Here is a 15,087-nt window from a genome sequence, read left to right on the forward strand (position 1 = left end):
AAAATAAAGCACAGTCTCTGGAGTCCATTCACAACGGGATTTTTGAAGGAGAATGGCACTGAAATTGGAAAAAAAACGAATCAAGAAAGAAATTGAAAAATTATTGTATGTATCCGATGGTAATAATATGCTACTCTATTTTGTATGCAAGCTTAAAAAAGTCAGAGGAATATGCTCTTGTAATTTTTTTCTCTCTCATTAGCCCAGGAATATTGATTGTGTCATATCTTCTAGTGAATTAAAGAATTGAATCCAATTTTTATGTTTGCTCTGGCTTAACATTATAGAAAGCTAAATTTTAACTTGCATGCAGAAGAAGTTCAGTGATCTGCCATAGATTATACTTTTAATAGGATAGGAAACAAAGTAGTTATTTTCAGCTGTTGTGCTTTTGTCATGTAATCAGGATTTATTTTTGTATAAAGGAGAAATTACATTGGTATCAGAATTTATGAAAATAACTTCGATCCCAAGGGAAAAATGGAGTCAACCTACTTCACTGATCTGGTAATAATATAAACTACATATAATTCTTCTTACTTGGACAATCTGAAATAATATTTATTTGTTTGAAATATTCTTACTCAGAGACCTGGACTAAAGACTCAAATCCCATGACGGCAACTGTGGAATTTAAATTCAGATTAATAATTAGGAATTTAAGAACAAATGACTGTTGTCATAAAAGCCATAGGGTTGTCAGAGGAGGAAATCTGCCATCCTTATCTGGTCTTGTCGAATGGTAACTCCAAACTCACTCATGTGTTTGACTCTCAAATGACTTCTGGAATGGCCTCTCAAGCTTTTCAGTTGTATCATTACTGCATATACTGTACAAGGTAGTAGATGGTGACATTTATGTACTTCGTTAATGAATTTACTTTGAAGTTTGAACTTGTTGGAATAAAGAAAGAGTAGAAGTGGATGGTTCACCTGTATCAGACGGCCCAAAAATTGGAGACAGTGAAGTTGTACCTATCACAGGTCAACTCGCAAAATTATCTTCATAAACGTTAGAGGTTGGTGTTAAAATTTAGAAACCTGTCAAGCTATAGTCTGTCCACTGACTGCAGTATGCACCATCTATAAAATGCCCTACAGCATCTCCCAAAAATGTGACCTCTGCCATCAGGAAGGGCAAGGGCTTTAGGCACATTTAAACTTGAGTCAACACTGGGATGCAGCTGGTGGAATTATTGGTATACAGCTCAGTGATCTTGATTCAATCCTGACCTCTGTTGTGCAGATGGACAGGTTAATTGGTGATTGTCAATTGCTCCTAGTGTAGATGAATGGTAGAATGTGGACAGAGTAAATGGGAAAGTGGAGAAAACAGTGGGATTCATGTACAAGTGTGCTTGATGGCAAGTGTAAACTACTGGGCTGAAGGGCCTGTTCCTGTAAGGTATGGATCTATGGCCCTAGGTTGCCATTCACTCATAGTCTGATCCAATTCTTCCAGTCATCTCCACTACCCTTCCTTCTCCCCATACCCTTTGATGCCCTGGTTAATCAAGAACCTATCTATCTCTGCTTTAAATACATCCAATGACTTGGCCTCCACAGCTGCCCGTGGCAACAAATTCCACAGATTTACCACCCTCTGACTAAAGTAATTTCTCCGCATCTCTGTTCTAAATGGACGTCCTTCAATCCTGAAGTCGTGCCCTCTTGTCCTAGACTCCCCTACCATGGGAAATAACTTTGCCATATCTAATCTGTTCAGGTCTTTTAACATTTTTATAAGTAGGAATGAAAAAAGTTAATAAAATCAGTTTATTTTTTCTTAATGCTCAATGCATAAATTCTGGGACCAGCACCCCCAACAAATCCAAATCCCTTACCATTTTGCCAAGAAATTATATGGGTTATCTTAGTCTATGCTTAAGGGTAAATAATGCCTTCAGTGTTGTGCTTAACTGAATTCTATAAACCAGTTCAGATTTTATAAGGAATTGTACCACAGACTTTCCATTAACTTTAGCACATGAATAAATGCATTCCCTTGTGAATTATTAAACAAGACAAAATTAACAGCTAATGATGGTTTCTGTGCAGAATGATGCTTAGCATCTGCCTGATTCTGTGTTTGTCTTTGAGTGGGGTCTAAACCAATAACATGTGAATCAGAGGTGAGAGGGTTTTTGCTGAAACAATACTAACACATGTTACTTAAATGAATTTTACATGATGTTTCAGATAGACGTTTCATATTATATTTGCAGGATGGGTCGTTTCATTAATTTCTTTTTAAGTGAGCTTTAGGGGCTGTTAAACTGTCAAATTCTGTTTATATATCAACTGGGTAAGATTACAGCTTCTAAAATTACAGAAAATAGAAGCAAATATATATCTGGAATTTAAATCTCTTTACAGAATCACAGCAAAATTACAGAATAGAAGGAAGCTATTCAGCCCATCCAGTCCCTGTTTGCTTGAAGAAAAATAACCATCATGGCCCACAATTTGTGGTCAATAATGGCTTACCACTGACTTAGAGGAAAACCCCATACAAGTTGAATAGTCATTACCATGAGGTTCTTTGTTACTTCAAAGGGACCTTGGACGTAAATATTTTAAATTCATTTAACTTCAAGTGAGTTGCCTTAATTGTTGGGAAGAAGGCTGAAGATGGTAGACACAACTGCAGTTACAAACTTGAAATTTCCATGGTATCATATGAATGTATGAAAGTTATTGCCAGTTTCATAGTTAACATCTTTAATCTTGTCATCATATCTCACCTTTAAGTTACTTTTAGATGTCTTATTGTGCTCTATGCCTTATTCTGATTGTAATTTTTAGGTTACTTCTTGGTGACTGTTATTTACAGCTCAGCATTCAGTACTAACATCTGCTCAAAAATAATCAATGAACTTCAAGACCTAGACCTCAATACCTCCTTGTGCAGCTGGATACTTGATTTCCTCACTTACAGACTCCAGAAAGTTCGGATTGGCAACAACATCTTCTCTGCAACCTCCATCAGCAAGGCTGTGTGGTTAGCCTCCTGCTCTACTCACTTTACACTTATGATTATGAGGCTAAGTACAACTCCAATGCCGTATTTAAGTTTGCTGATGACACCACTGTCATTGGCCGAATCAAAGGTGGTAATGAATCCGCATATAGGAAGGAAATTGAAAATCTGGCAGAGTGGTGCCACAACAACAACCTCTCACTCAATGTCAGCAAGACCAAGGAGCTGATTATTGATGTTAGGAGGGGGAAACCAGAAATCCATGACATCGTCATCAGGGATCAGAGCCGGAGAGGGTCAGCAGCTTTATATTTATCATTGTTATCATTTCAGAGGATCTGTCTTGGGTCCAACACGTAAGTGTCATTACAAAGAAAGCATGGCAGCACCTCTACTTTCTTAGAAGTTGTTAAGATTTGGCATGTCATTGAAAACTTTGATAAACTTCTGTCTGTGTGGTGGAGAGTATATTGATTGCATCGTAGCCTGGCATGGAAACACCAATGCCCTTCAACAGAAAAGCCTACAAAAAGTAATCGATACAGCCCGGTCCATCACAGGTAAAGCCCGCCCCCACCATTGAGCACACCTACATGGTGTTCTGTTACAGGAAAGCAGCATCCTTCAACAATGACTACCATCACCCAGGTCATGCTCTCTTCTCGCTGTTGCTTCACTAAGAAGCTCCAGGTGCATCAGGACCCACACCACTAGGTTCAAGAACAGTTGTTATCCCTCAGAGGGGATAACTTCACTCAACTTCACTTGCCCCATCACTGAACTGTTCCCACAACCTATGGACTCAACTTTCAAGCACACTTCAACTAATGTTCTTGATATTTATTGCTTATTTATTTATTGTTATTATTTCTTTCTTTTTCTTTTTCATTTTATATTTGCAGAGGTTGCTGTATTTTGTACATTGGTTGTTTGTCCATTTTTCAAAATACGATCATTCATTAATTCTATTGTAAATCTTCTACTTGCTGTGAATGTTGGCAAGAAAATGAATTCAGGGTTGTATAGGGTGACATTTATGTACTTTGATAATAAATTTACTTTGAATCTGAATTTCTGTCAAAATAATTATGACACCCGATCTGATGGTGATTATACATGTTGCCCAATGTTACAAAAGAATTCTGTTTAATTAATAGATTTAATTAATTTGTGGATGACTTAGGAAGTAAAGACATAGTTATAGTTGCTAATAAATCCAGTTATGGAATTCTTAATATTCTTAAACTTAATCAGTTTAGAATGTAGAAGCTGGTATCAAATAGAATAGCTGAGAGGACTAACACAAATGCATTTGAGGAGAAGTTAGGTATGCATCTCTGGTCCAAAGAAAGAGTGATATTGATAGAGCCATGATGGAGTGGAGTGAAGAGTGGTGAGAGAAAGATCATGTAGAGAAAAACAGAAACATGACCCTATTGGAATCTGCTCTTTGTTGTAACATTTATTATAAAAGGGGAAGGAAATATTCTTCTTTTCTATGAAATTTACTCTGAAAGTACAACGTGTGCGCTTATCACATGTTACCCTACCAGAAGAGAAAGCCATGCATTCATTTTCATCATTTCCATTTCCTTGTGATTCTCAGTGTCAATGGAAGTGGACAGCACTTTTGTAAAAAATATATGTTGACATGAGAAATGTTAAAACTGATTATTCTATTATTACCATCAGACATTTACCAAATTAAAAGTGCAACATATTTTCCTCTTCAGCTGTACCTTTCTTAAACGGTGTAAACTATGAAGGCAGAGTTCTACCATTCCATTCTCTCATTGTAATTCTGTGTGTGCACAGAGAATATTCCTTATAATTACCTTTGCACCAGTCACTCTGTCCTTCAATTGCACTGGCATTCAGTCACACCAAGTTTAGCATTCAAAAATATAATCTTGGCTTTAAAAACTTATTCATAATTTTAACTAAAGCACAAAGATTGTCTAAAGAGCACAGGTAGAAAAATGATGGGTACTGAAAGGAGTACTAATTATATAGTTTACTACATCAATGCCACAGTTGATAGTGAGTACTGTGTTGGCTATGTTGCATTAGACCTGCACTGGACCTCAAGGTACTGATATTTTTTAAATCTTTAAATAGTCATAAGCTTTCACTAAAATTCATCTGTACAGAGTTGTGATAGTATTGTTTTAGCACCAGAGTTATATTGTAAATCACCACTGAAACAAAAATTGAATGTAGTATCAAGCATGATTTTATCTTACCTTCTTATGATGATGTTCAGGTCTACTGCCTACCAGATACAGAGGTGTTTGGCTAAGTGCTGGAGTTCTGTTTCTCAATGAAATGACCTTCCAAAAAGGCTCAAGAGTGCATGAATGCAACAAACAGCGCCTGCATAACATACAGCGCAGAGAAAACTGTAGTCAAAATAACCAGAAATAACCCATTTAAACTTTATTGTTTTAGGCACATTATGACCTGGCTATCAATGTTGCTTTGCTTTGGTTAACTGATGGGGAAGACAGAGAAGACCTTGAAAATGAAAAAATGTAAGTACCCCAACTGTGACCAATTAAAGATTGATCAATCATGATATCTTAATAGAATAGGTCACTTTTAAACAACCAAACCTTATGCTATGGGAACATATATTAAATATAAAATCACAGAATAATAAGAGCTCCATTTACATCATTTAGGGAGTGACAAAACAGTTTGATGAATGTAGAGCAGTATATGTGGTGTATTTTAGTAAGGCATTTGGCAGTCGTGAATGGGATCTATGGAAACTTAGTAGCATGGATTTGGAATAGACCTGCCTACAGAAGACAGGGTGGTTGTAGTTGGAGTGTATTCTGCCTGGAAGTTGGTGACTAGTGGTGTTCTGCAACGATCTGTTTTGAGATCCTTGCTCTTTGTGATATTTATAATTGACTTGGATGAGAAAGTGAAAGGGTGGGTTAGTAAGTTTGCTGATAACATGAAGGTAGGTGGTTTTGTGGATACTTAGAAAGATATAATAAGTTACAACATGACATAGACTGGATACAGAGCTGGGCTGCTGAGAAGTGGCAGATGGAGTTTAATCCAGTAAAACATGAAATGATATACTTTGAACGATCAAACTTGAAGGCAAATTCAGGGTACTTAGCAGTGTGGAGGAACAGAGGGATCCTGGTGTCCAAATCCAAATATTCCTCAAAGGTGTTATGCGCGTGGATAGGTGGTTAAGAAGGCATACGGCAGTGGTTTTCAAACACAACTGGGTTACTTCTCCCTTGGCTTCCAGACCACATCCCTAGTGCCCACCTCTGTCTTTCTGGCTGTTACATAAAAACTATAAATAATTTTGATTTACGATGCCCAGTAAAAGAAAATAAGAACTGCAAATTTAAAATAATGACAAATAATTGCAAAAATTATTCAAATCTATTTAAGGCTAAAAATAAAACTATTTCTTTAATTACAATAGAAAGCAATTTTCATCAATACTTTCGAGCATACATTAGTAGTCTAACTATTTATTACTTCATTGTTTTTCACCTTTCAGTGAAATAGATGGCATGGTGCAGTGATATCAGCTTCTCAACATCAGGCTGAATGTCCCTCAGAAGGAATCTCAGATCCCCACATTCAGTAATTTGCAGTCTGTTTTGTTGCATTGAAGGAAGTTGGGTGATTGCTCTCCTCTAAATATGATGTTGGAAAGGCACTAAAGAACATCTTGACATTTTTCCACTGTGCAGGATAGTGTTCAGAGATTTGTTTCTGCAACCAAAAGTCTTGAAATGATCTTTTGAACCTCTGCTTCAGCTCAAAGTCATTTTGTAGTGAGATCAGTTCTTCCTCCATCCTTCCTGTTAATTTCTCATTACAAGTTTTCAGGAATGGATTTATTTCCCCATTTGGATGAAGAGAGGATCCTGAAATCTCTCTGATGTGTCTTTATGCAGCTCACCCAGGTGGGCACAGGATACTTAAAGATGATCATCTGGTATTCTTTCTTTCTCTTCCAACTCAGAGAGGCCTGGAATTTGGAAAAGGTCGAGATGGTCAATGTTGCACTTAAATAGAGTTAACTTGGACAGAAATGTAAAGGTGACAGAATTGACTTTGATAAGATACAGTCACTTCCTTGCAATTGAAGATTGATTAAATTAAACTTTGTGACTAATGCTGACAAATAAGCAATGTCATGCCTAATAACTGCTGTAACTATATGTTATAATTATGTGGTCTTGTCAGTGTTAGTCTTTGGTTTGTCCTGTTTTTTTTGTGATATCACTCTGGAGGAACATTGTATCATTTCTTTAATGCATGCATGCATTTCTAAATGACAATAAGCGAGGACTGAGTGTCCTCATAATCTAATCTAATATTCTTGTATCGATTACTGAATGAAGCATTCAAGGCTTCAAAGAATTTTATGATAGTTTCAAAAAGTACATAGAAATGTCTCTTTTATAAAAGCATATAAAAGTGGACTCTTAGCCAGCGAGTCTTTCCCTGGGCAGCAATGGCTAATACTAGAGGACATCCTATGAAGGTGAATGGAGGAAGGTTTAGGGGAGATGCCAAAGGTAGTTTTCTTACACAGGGAATGCTAAGTATCTGGACTGCATCTGGACTGATATACAAGAACATTTAAGAGGCTTAGGCACTTTGATGGAAAAATAGAAGGATGTGGACTAAGGATGGAAGGGTTCGATTGATCAAGGAGTTCGCACAACATCATGGGCCAAAGAGCCTGTACTGTGCTGTACTTTTCTGTTCTATTCTAATTAAATAGATAGTCAAAATACAAAGAGCAACAACTTTTAGGGCATTTTGAAACACAGAATAAATAATCTGTTGATGCTGTCTAAGATCAGAACACCATTCGTAGTAAAAATTAGCTTTTGCGGAAAGGCATTATTACTGCTGGAATCAGCAAGTATATGTAGTTTTGAGTTACAGTACTTTTAATCACTAATTTTTTATGTACAGCCTAGTTCTATGGAATGAATAACTTGTTTGTCAAAATGTATTCGTGCATTAGAATTTCAGGGTGAAGGGCACCTGCTTGTTTTTCATGAAAAGGAAAATAAAATTCTGAATAGTTCATCTGGAATTTTTGACAGCCTTTGAAATATAAGCAAAAAATGATTGCATTTTGCATATAAGTGATGCTGTAAATAGGATATTGTCTGGACAGTAGAGTTTGGAAGATGTTAAATCTTCCTAGCAGCTACTTTAAATTATTTTGTGTTTAAATTAATTAAAATTTTAAATCTGATTTGATTGCAATTTATATGATGCTGATCACTTACTCTTCAATTATTGCTCCTTCCTTTTGAAAAAACTGTTGTGTCTCCTCTCCGAATTCCTCTCTTTCAATAATGAAAACAATGGAGGGTCAAGTGGAATACAGAATATTATACCGCTATTGCAAAACACTGCTACTTTCCTGAAGAGAGCCTAATTTAATTTTTTTGACTATAGGACTATATCAAGCCGTGCTCTTTCTAAATACCCAAATAAACTGGAAAGAGAAGCAATGATCCTTTCTTCTTCCGCTGGAACTTTAATGGCAAGTCATTGCATTTTCATTATAGTGAACTATGTGTATCTTTTTATACTGTGATAAGACTTAAACTTATACGTATTTATACAAAATTTTTTTGTCAAATGTAAAATAGAAACAAAAAGTGCTGGAAATATTCAGCAGATTAAGTTCAGACTGAGAGCCTTTTATAAAAAGATAAATCAAAGTGATAATTCTTCTCATAGTTTCAATCATCCACTTTCTTTAAAATCTATTGGAAGGAGTTTCTTTGTTGCAGGTAGTTTGGACTTGCAGTTGTTCCTAATTTTTGAAGGAATAGCAATATTACAGGTTGATAATAAAAAAGGAAACTTAGCATTTTTAAGAATTAAATACTTGCTCAATGCACACTGTGCCTGCCTTATTTGATAAACCTGTACACCTGCTCGTTAATACAAATATTTAATCATCCTTTCATGGCAGCAGCTCAATGCCTAAAAACATGCTTACATGGTCAAGAGGTTCAGTTATTGTTCAGACACAAAATCAGAATGGGGACGAAATGTAATCTAAATGACTTTGACCGTGAAATGATTGTTGGTGCCATATGAAGTGGTTTGATTATCTCAGAAACTGCTGATCTCCTGGGATTTTCACACACAGCAGTCTAGAATTTATAGAGAATGGTGCGAGAAACGAAAAACATAGAGTGAGTTGCAGTTCTGTGGGTGAAAACAGCTTGTTAATGAAAGAGGTCAAAGGTTGAATGTCCAGATTGTTTGAAACTGCCAGGAAGGTAACAGCAACTCATATAACTACATGTTACAAAAGTGGTGTGCAGAAGATCATCTCTGAACACACAACACATCAATCCTTGAAGTGGATGGACTACAGCAGTAGAAGACCATGATCATACACGGAATGGTCTCTTTATTAGGTACAGGAGGTACCTAATAAAGTAGCCACAGAGTGTATATAATTTATTAAAATAGCTAGGACAATGAAACAGATTCTGTGATGTTTTACAAGAACACCATTCATGTCCACCTGGAATATCAGTAAAACTTTGAGATTCAATCCTAAGGACTATTGACCCATTAATGACTTAAACTATGAGGAAAGGAATTGTACAATTTAAAGTCAACAAGAAAAAGAATGGACAAAGGGTAACTGTATATGGCACCCCCATCTCCAAAGTAAGAGTAATCTGTTGAATCACAGTTGGCGGTTATGAAGTTATAGAGTTATGCAGCATAAGAACAGGCCCTTCTATGCTGATGATCATGCCTGTCTATGTCAATCCCAGTAGCCTGCATTAACTCCATATTCCTCCATGCCATGCTTAATGCTTCTTAAATGTTGTTAATGTTTTTCGCTCCACCACCTCCTCTAGTAACTCATTCAGATACTAACTGCTCTTTATGTGAAAAATTTGTCCCCAGATCCCCTTTAAAACCTTCTCCCTCTCACCTTAAACTTATGTTCTCTTGTTTTAGACATCCATCCCTTGGGAAACAGACACTGGCTATCTCATGATCTATCTGTATCATAATTTTATATACTTCTATGATGTCACCTCAAAGATTACCTCACTCCAGGGAAAGCAGAGCCAGTCTACCCAATCTGTTCTAGGCTCTGCAATCCAGGAATTTCCTTGTGAATCTTGCTGGATCCTCTCTATCTTAATCATACCCTTCCTATGGTGTGGTGACCAGAAATGTAGTGTTAGTGTAGAAAGCAAACACACTGATGCATCAAACTTCCTGCCTCATTGACAATGTGCTCTGAAAAGGCAGAAGCCTGTGTGTTACGGTGGGATTAGTACTGAGGGCAAGCTTAACCTTCTGGTCAACTTGGGTATAACCTGAACAATATAAAAATCAGAACTAAATGATACAGGTAACAAGGGATTGTCAAGCCTTTTAGTCTTGCGGTACAGAATAGTGTAAACCATGCCATGAATTGCATCAGGATGAATGCAGATTGTGCTACAATTTGCACTAAAGACATTTCTTTCCAATACAAAATCTACCAATACCATATAGTTTTGATATTTGTAACCCTGATTTCAATTGTCCATTACAACTCATTGTTTGATCAATTACTTAATCTAATCTATTAACCATTTCCTTCAGTTTTGATGCATAGCACCAAGAGGACTTTATATATTACAGTGAAAGCTACTATTATCCTGAACATTATTCTGGAATTAGGGTGTAAACTGAGGCCATTGCTCTCTCCATAGATTGAGACTCCCAGCTAGGCTGACTAACTTACTTTCAGGAGTCTAAACTTCATAAGTTTTGGCCTATCATGTAACAAAGCATTCTATCATGGGAGCTTGTGAGAGAAAATGTCATAGTTATTTATCCAGGTCAGAGAATAAAAATACAATGGAGATATCCATAATAATGGATCATCCAGATCTGTAGCCAAAAGTATTTTAAACATTTAAAATTGGATAAAATCTGATGTCAGAACCTTAAAAAAAAGTGTTTTAGCCAGCATGATTTAATTGGAGATTCAAACAGTTTAGCTAATAAAATAGTATAACTTCAATTACTGGGTGTATTACAAGTGCCACATTTCTTTCTTCTACTGTTAAAATCTAAATGATTTCCATAGCCTATACTAATTAGATCATGAAGTCATTTCTGTTAATTATTGTTTAGTGATGTGAAAAGAATTACTTGAAATATTTTGTGTCATGTTATTTATTTCATTGCAATGCTTGCTGTGATTTTTTTCTTCCATTATTATTCTGAAATGTTCCTAATATTTCTGAATTCCTCTGTCAAATGCCATCCCCTTTTTTCAACTCCTCCATCTCCGCCTCATCTGCTTTCAGGATGAGGCTTTTCATTCTAGAACAAAGGAGATATCCTCCTTTTTCAAAGAAAGGGCTTCCCTTCCTCCACCATCAACGCTGTCCTCAACTGCATCTCTTCCTCTTCACGCACGCTTGCTCTTACCCCATCCTCCCGCCACCCTACCAGGTATAGGTTTCCTCTTGCCCTCACCTACCACCCCACCAGCCTCTGTGGTCAGCACATAATTCTCTGAAGTTTCCACCACCAAGCACATCTTTCCCTACCCCCCCACTTTTTGCTTTCCTCAGGGATTACTCCCTTCCCTTCCCACTGATCTCCTTTCTGGCACTTATCCTTGCAAGCTGAACAAGTACTACACCTGCCCCTACACCACCTCCCTCACTATCATCCAGGGCCCTAAATAGCCCTTCCAGGTGAGGCGACAATTCACCTGTGAATCTGTAGGGGTCACTTACAGTGTCCGGTGTTTTCCAATGTGCCCTCTTGTATATTGGTGAGACTGACCATCCATAACCTCCTCAACTGTCATGATGAGGCCACACTTATGTTGGAGGAACAACACCTTATATTCTGTTTGGGTAGCCTCCAACCTGATGGCATGAATGTCAATTTCTCAAACTTCCAGTAATGCCTCCTACCACCCCTCCCCCTTCTCCATTTCCCATCCCCTTTTCCCTCTCTTACCTCATTTCCTTGCCCACCCATCACCTCCCTCTGGTGTTCCTCCCCTTTTTCTTTCTTTCATGGCCTTTTGTTCCTTTCAGCAATCAACTTCCCAGCTCTTTACTTCATCCCTCCATCTTCAGGCTTCACCTATCGCCTGTGGTTCTCTCTCCTCTCCCCCCACCTTTTAAATCTACTCCACTGCATTTTCTCTCCAGTCCTACGAGAGGGTTTTGGCCTGAAATATCGACTGTACTTTTTCCCATAGATGCTGCCTGGCCTGCTCAATTCCTCCAGCATTTTGTGTGTGTTGCTCGGATTTCCAGCATCTGCAGGCTTTCTCTTGTTTCTAATATTCTTCTAAAGGCTTTAATCATTTTTAAAAAATCTGTTTTCAGAACAGTTTGCCTGTAGAAGACATTCTTGAACTTTACAGATTTAGACCCTCAAGTTTTCCATTCTGTAAGAGAATGAAGGTAAGATTATCTATGGAAGGATAATGACAATAAAAAAATAAAGTCCTGTTGGTCATGTCATAAATCTTGTTTCAAGGTTTTTTTCTTTAGTTGTTCATTTATTTTGTTTCAAAATCATTTAGATATTATATCAATATGTGTCAATAATTTGAATTACAAGCAAGCAGTTGTTTTAATCATTGATCCTGGTGAGGTACAGAAGCATCACACAACATTTCCACTCTCCATTTTATTGCAACTATTTTGTGTATGCAGCTTTAAAACTAATAGACACATATAACTTTTTCCTATTGGTTGTTCTGAATCTTTAACAGTGGATCAGTTTACTGCAGCTAATTCTTGATTCAGAAGTATAGTGTGAAAAATTGTCAGTTTATATAGTTTGATGCTATTCCCTTAGTTGCCAAATATTGACTTGGTTAAAAGAAAACTATTGTAGCTGTTTATATTTATCCCACTTTATAGCTTTCTCCTTCTTCAAAGAATGAAGTTTTCCTTCCTCCACCATTGATACTGCCTTCACCCACAATTCTTCCATCTCCCAAACATTTGGGCTTACGCCATCTTCCCACAGCTAACAGTTCCTCTTCTCCTTACCCACCAAAAAGTTATTATCAAAGTATGTATACATTATCCAACTTTGCAATTCATGTCCCAACAGGCAGTCAGAAAACAAATACAAACATTCAAACAAAGACCATCAAACACCCAATGTGCAGATAAAAAACATAACAAATGCAAACAATAAACAAAAGCAGATTGTGTTCTGAACTGAAGTGCACAAAGAGAGTCCTTCCACAGATCCTTAGTTCAGTACAGAGCGGAGCGGTGAACTGAACTGGCCCATTCCTCCCTCAGGCCCCGACATCCCTGACTTTTTCAGTCTGGCCTGGTACCTAAATTGTTGTTCAAACATCAGGTTCAGTTGCTTCAATACACTTTGGCGCCTGGACCCCGCCACCTCGATTTGCCTTGTATCCGACCTTTCCGATTTGGCCTGGCACTTTAATCAATTGAAGCTTGGGTCTTCCCCACCCTTGGCGATGGGCTGTTGCCTCACCTCACCTTGGTTCTGCCACATCGAATTGCCTCCAAGTCCAAAGGGAAACCACAGGGTATTGTTCGTGAAGATTGTTTACCAGAAAAAGAGTGATTAACAAAGTATTTAGTTGATTTCTTTGCTTCACTGGCCAGAAGTCAGAAGTCGCTGAGATTCCCCAGTGCCATCTTAAACCTCAAAATGGAGGAGTAACATCTTGTATTCCTTCTGAGTACCACTCCATGAGCCTCTGCATCCAACACATCATTCTCTGCAACATCCGCCATCTCCAAAGGGATCCTACCTCCAGACACATTTTTGTCTCCCCCCTCGATCCACTTTTTGCAGGGATCATTTCCTCTGTGGTTCCCTTGTCCATTCATATCTGCCTACTAATCTCCTTCCCAGTGCTTACCCCTGCAAGTGGCCATAGTGCTACACCTGCCCATTCACCTCCTCCATCACCTCCATTCAGGGCCTCAAATAGTCCTTCCAAGTAAGGCAGCACTTCATCTGTGAATCTGCTGGGGTCGTCTATTGTGCCTGGTGCTCCTGATGCAGCCTCCTTTACATTGGTGAGACCCATCGTAAATTGCAGGATCGCCTCATCGAACACCTCCACTTCCTCTGCCAAAAATGGAACTTCTTGGTGGCCAAACATTTTAATTCCGATTCCCTTTTGGCCTTTTCCTTCTCTTTAGCCTTTTTACGGATGCAGAAGAAAAACGAGGTAACAACTGATGGTCACTGATTTAAGTTACTGATACATTGAATTTTTTTTATGGAGTTTGTTTCTTGGAATGGAGGTTGGTGACTACTGGTATTCTGCATGGATTGGTGTTGGAACTTTGTTATTTGTTATTTATATAAATGATTTTGATGCAAATGGACAAGGTTTAATCAGCAAATTTGCTGCTGACACGACATTAGGAAGTGTTGATAATGAAGGTGGTTATTGTAGATTCCAAGGGGATCAATTAGGGAAATGGACTGAAGGGATTTCAGTACAGATAAGTGTGAGGTGATGCATTTTGGAAAGTGAAACCAGGACTTGCAGCGTACTTTAAATGGCGAAGCATAGAGAGTGCAATAGAACAGAGGGACCTAGGAGAACATACAGTAGTTCTTTGAAAGTGATGTTACAGGTAGACAGAGTTGTGAAAAAGGTATTTAGCACACTGGCCTTCATCAATTAGGGCATTGAGGACAGGAGTTGGAATATTATGCTGCAGTTGTACAAGTCATTGGTGAGGCTGTACTTGAAATACTGTGCACAATCTTAGTCACCCTGTTATAGGAAAGGCATGATTAAACTGGAAAGAATGCAAAAAAGATTTACAAGGACTTTTGCCAGGACTACAGGACCTGAGTCATAAGTAGAGATTTTCCAGGCTTGGTCTTTATTTTTTGGAATGTTGGAAAGTGAGGAATGACCTTATAGAAATGTTTAAAATGATGAGAGGCATAGATAAGGTGGATATCTTTTTCCCAGGGAAGAAGAGCCCAAAACAAAGGGTATTGATCTGAAGTGTCTACTATTCCTTTGCTTCCACAAATACTGCCTGACTGGTTCATCCTGTAGTTTGTTTTCT

The 15,087-nt window shown here is 37.8% G+C and overlaps 1 protein-coding gene and 1 long non-coding RNA gene across 2 annotated transcripts in view; one reads left to right on the forward strand and one right to left on the reverse strand.

The window, feature by feature from the left end:
- LOC140198608 (uncharacterized protein C2orf80) overlaps positions 1-15,087 on the forward strand; it is a 23,798-nt gene continuing 8,711 nt past the window's right edge. Inside the window, exons 1-5 of the mRNA XM_072259610.1 lie at positions 1-105; positions 426-507; positions 5,429-5,511; positions 8,444-8,531; positions 12,379-12,456. Coding sequence (XP_072115711.1) covers positions 53-105; positions 426-507; positions 5,429-5,511; positions 8,444-8,531; positions 12,379-12,456 — 384 coding nt within the window. The 5' untranslated portion in view covers positions 1-52. The remainder of the gene's footprint in view (positions 106-425; positions 508-5,428; positions 5,512-8,443; positions 8,532-12,378; positions 12,457-15,087) is intronic.
- Positions 6,464-15,087, reverse strand: part of LOC140198609 (uncharacterized) — a 24,791-nt gene continuing 16,167 nt past the window's right edge. The window contains exon 3 of the long non-coding RNA XR_011886217.1: positions 6,464-6,989. This is a non-coding gene — a long non-coding RNA (uncharacterized lncRNA). The remainder of the gene's footprint in view (positions 6,990-15,087) is intronic.

Source organism: Mobula birostris, chromosome 6, assembly GCF_030028105.1.
Source record: "Mobula birostris isolate sMobBir1 chromosome 6, sMobBir1.hap1, whole genome shotgun sequence".
Lineage (NCBI taxonomy): Eukaryota > Metazoa > Chordata > Chondrichthyes > Myliobatiformes > Myliobatidae > Mobula > Mobula birostris.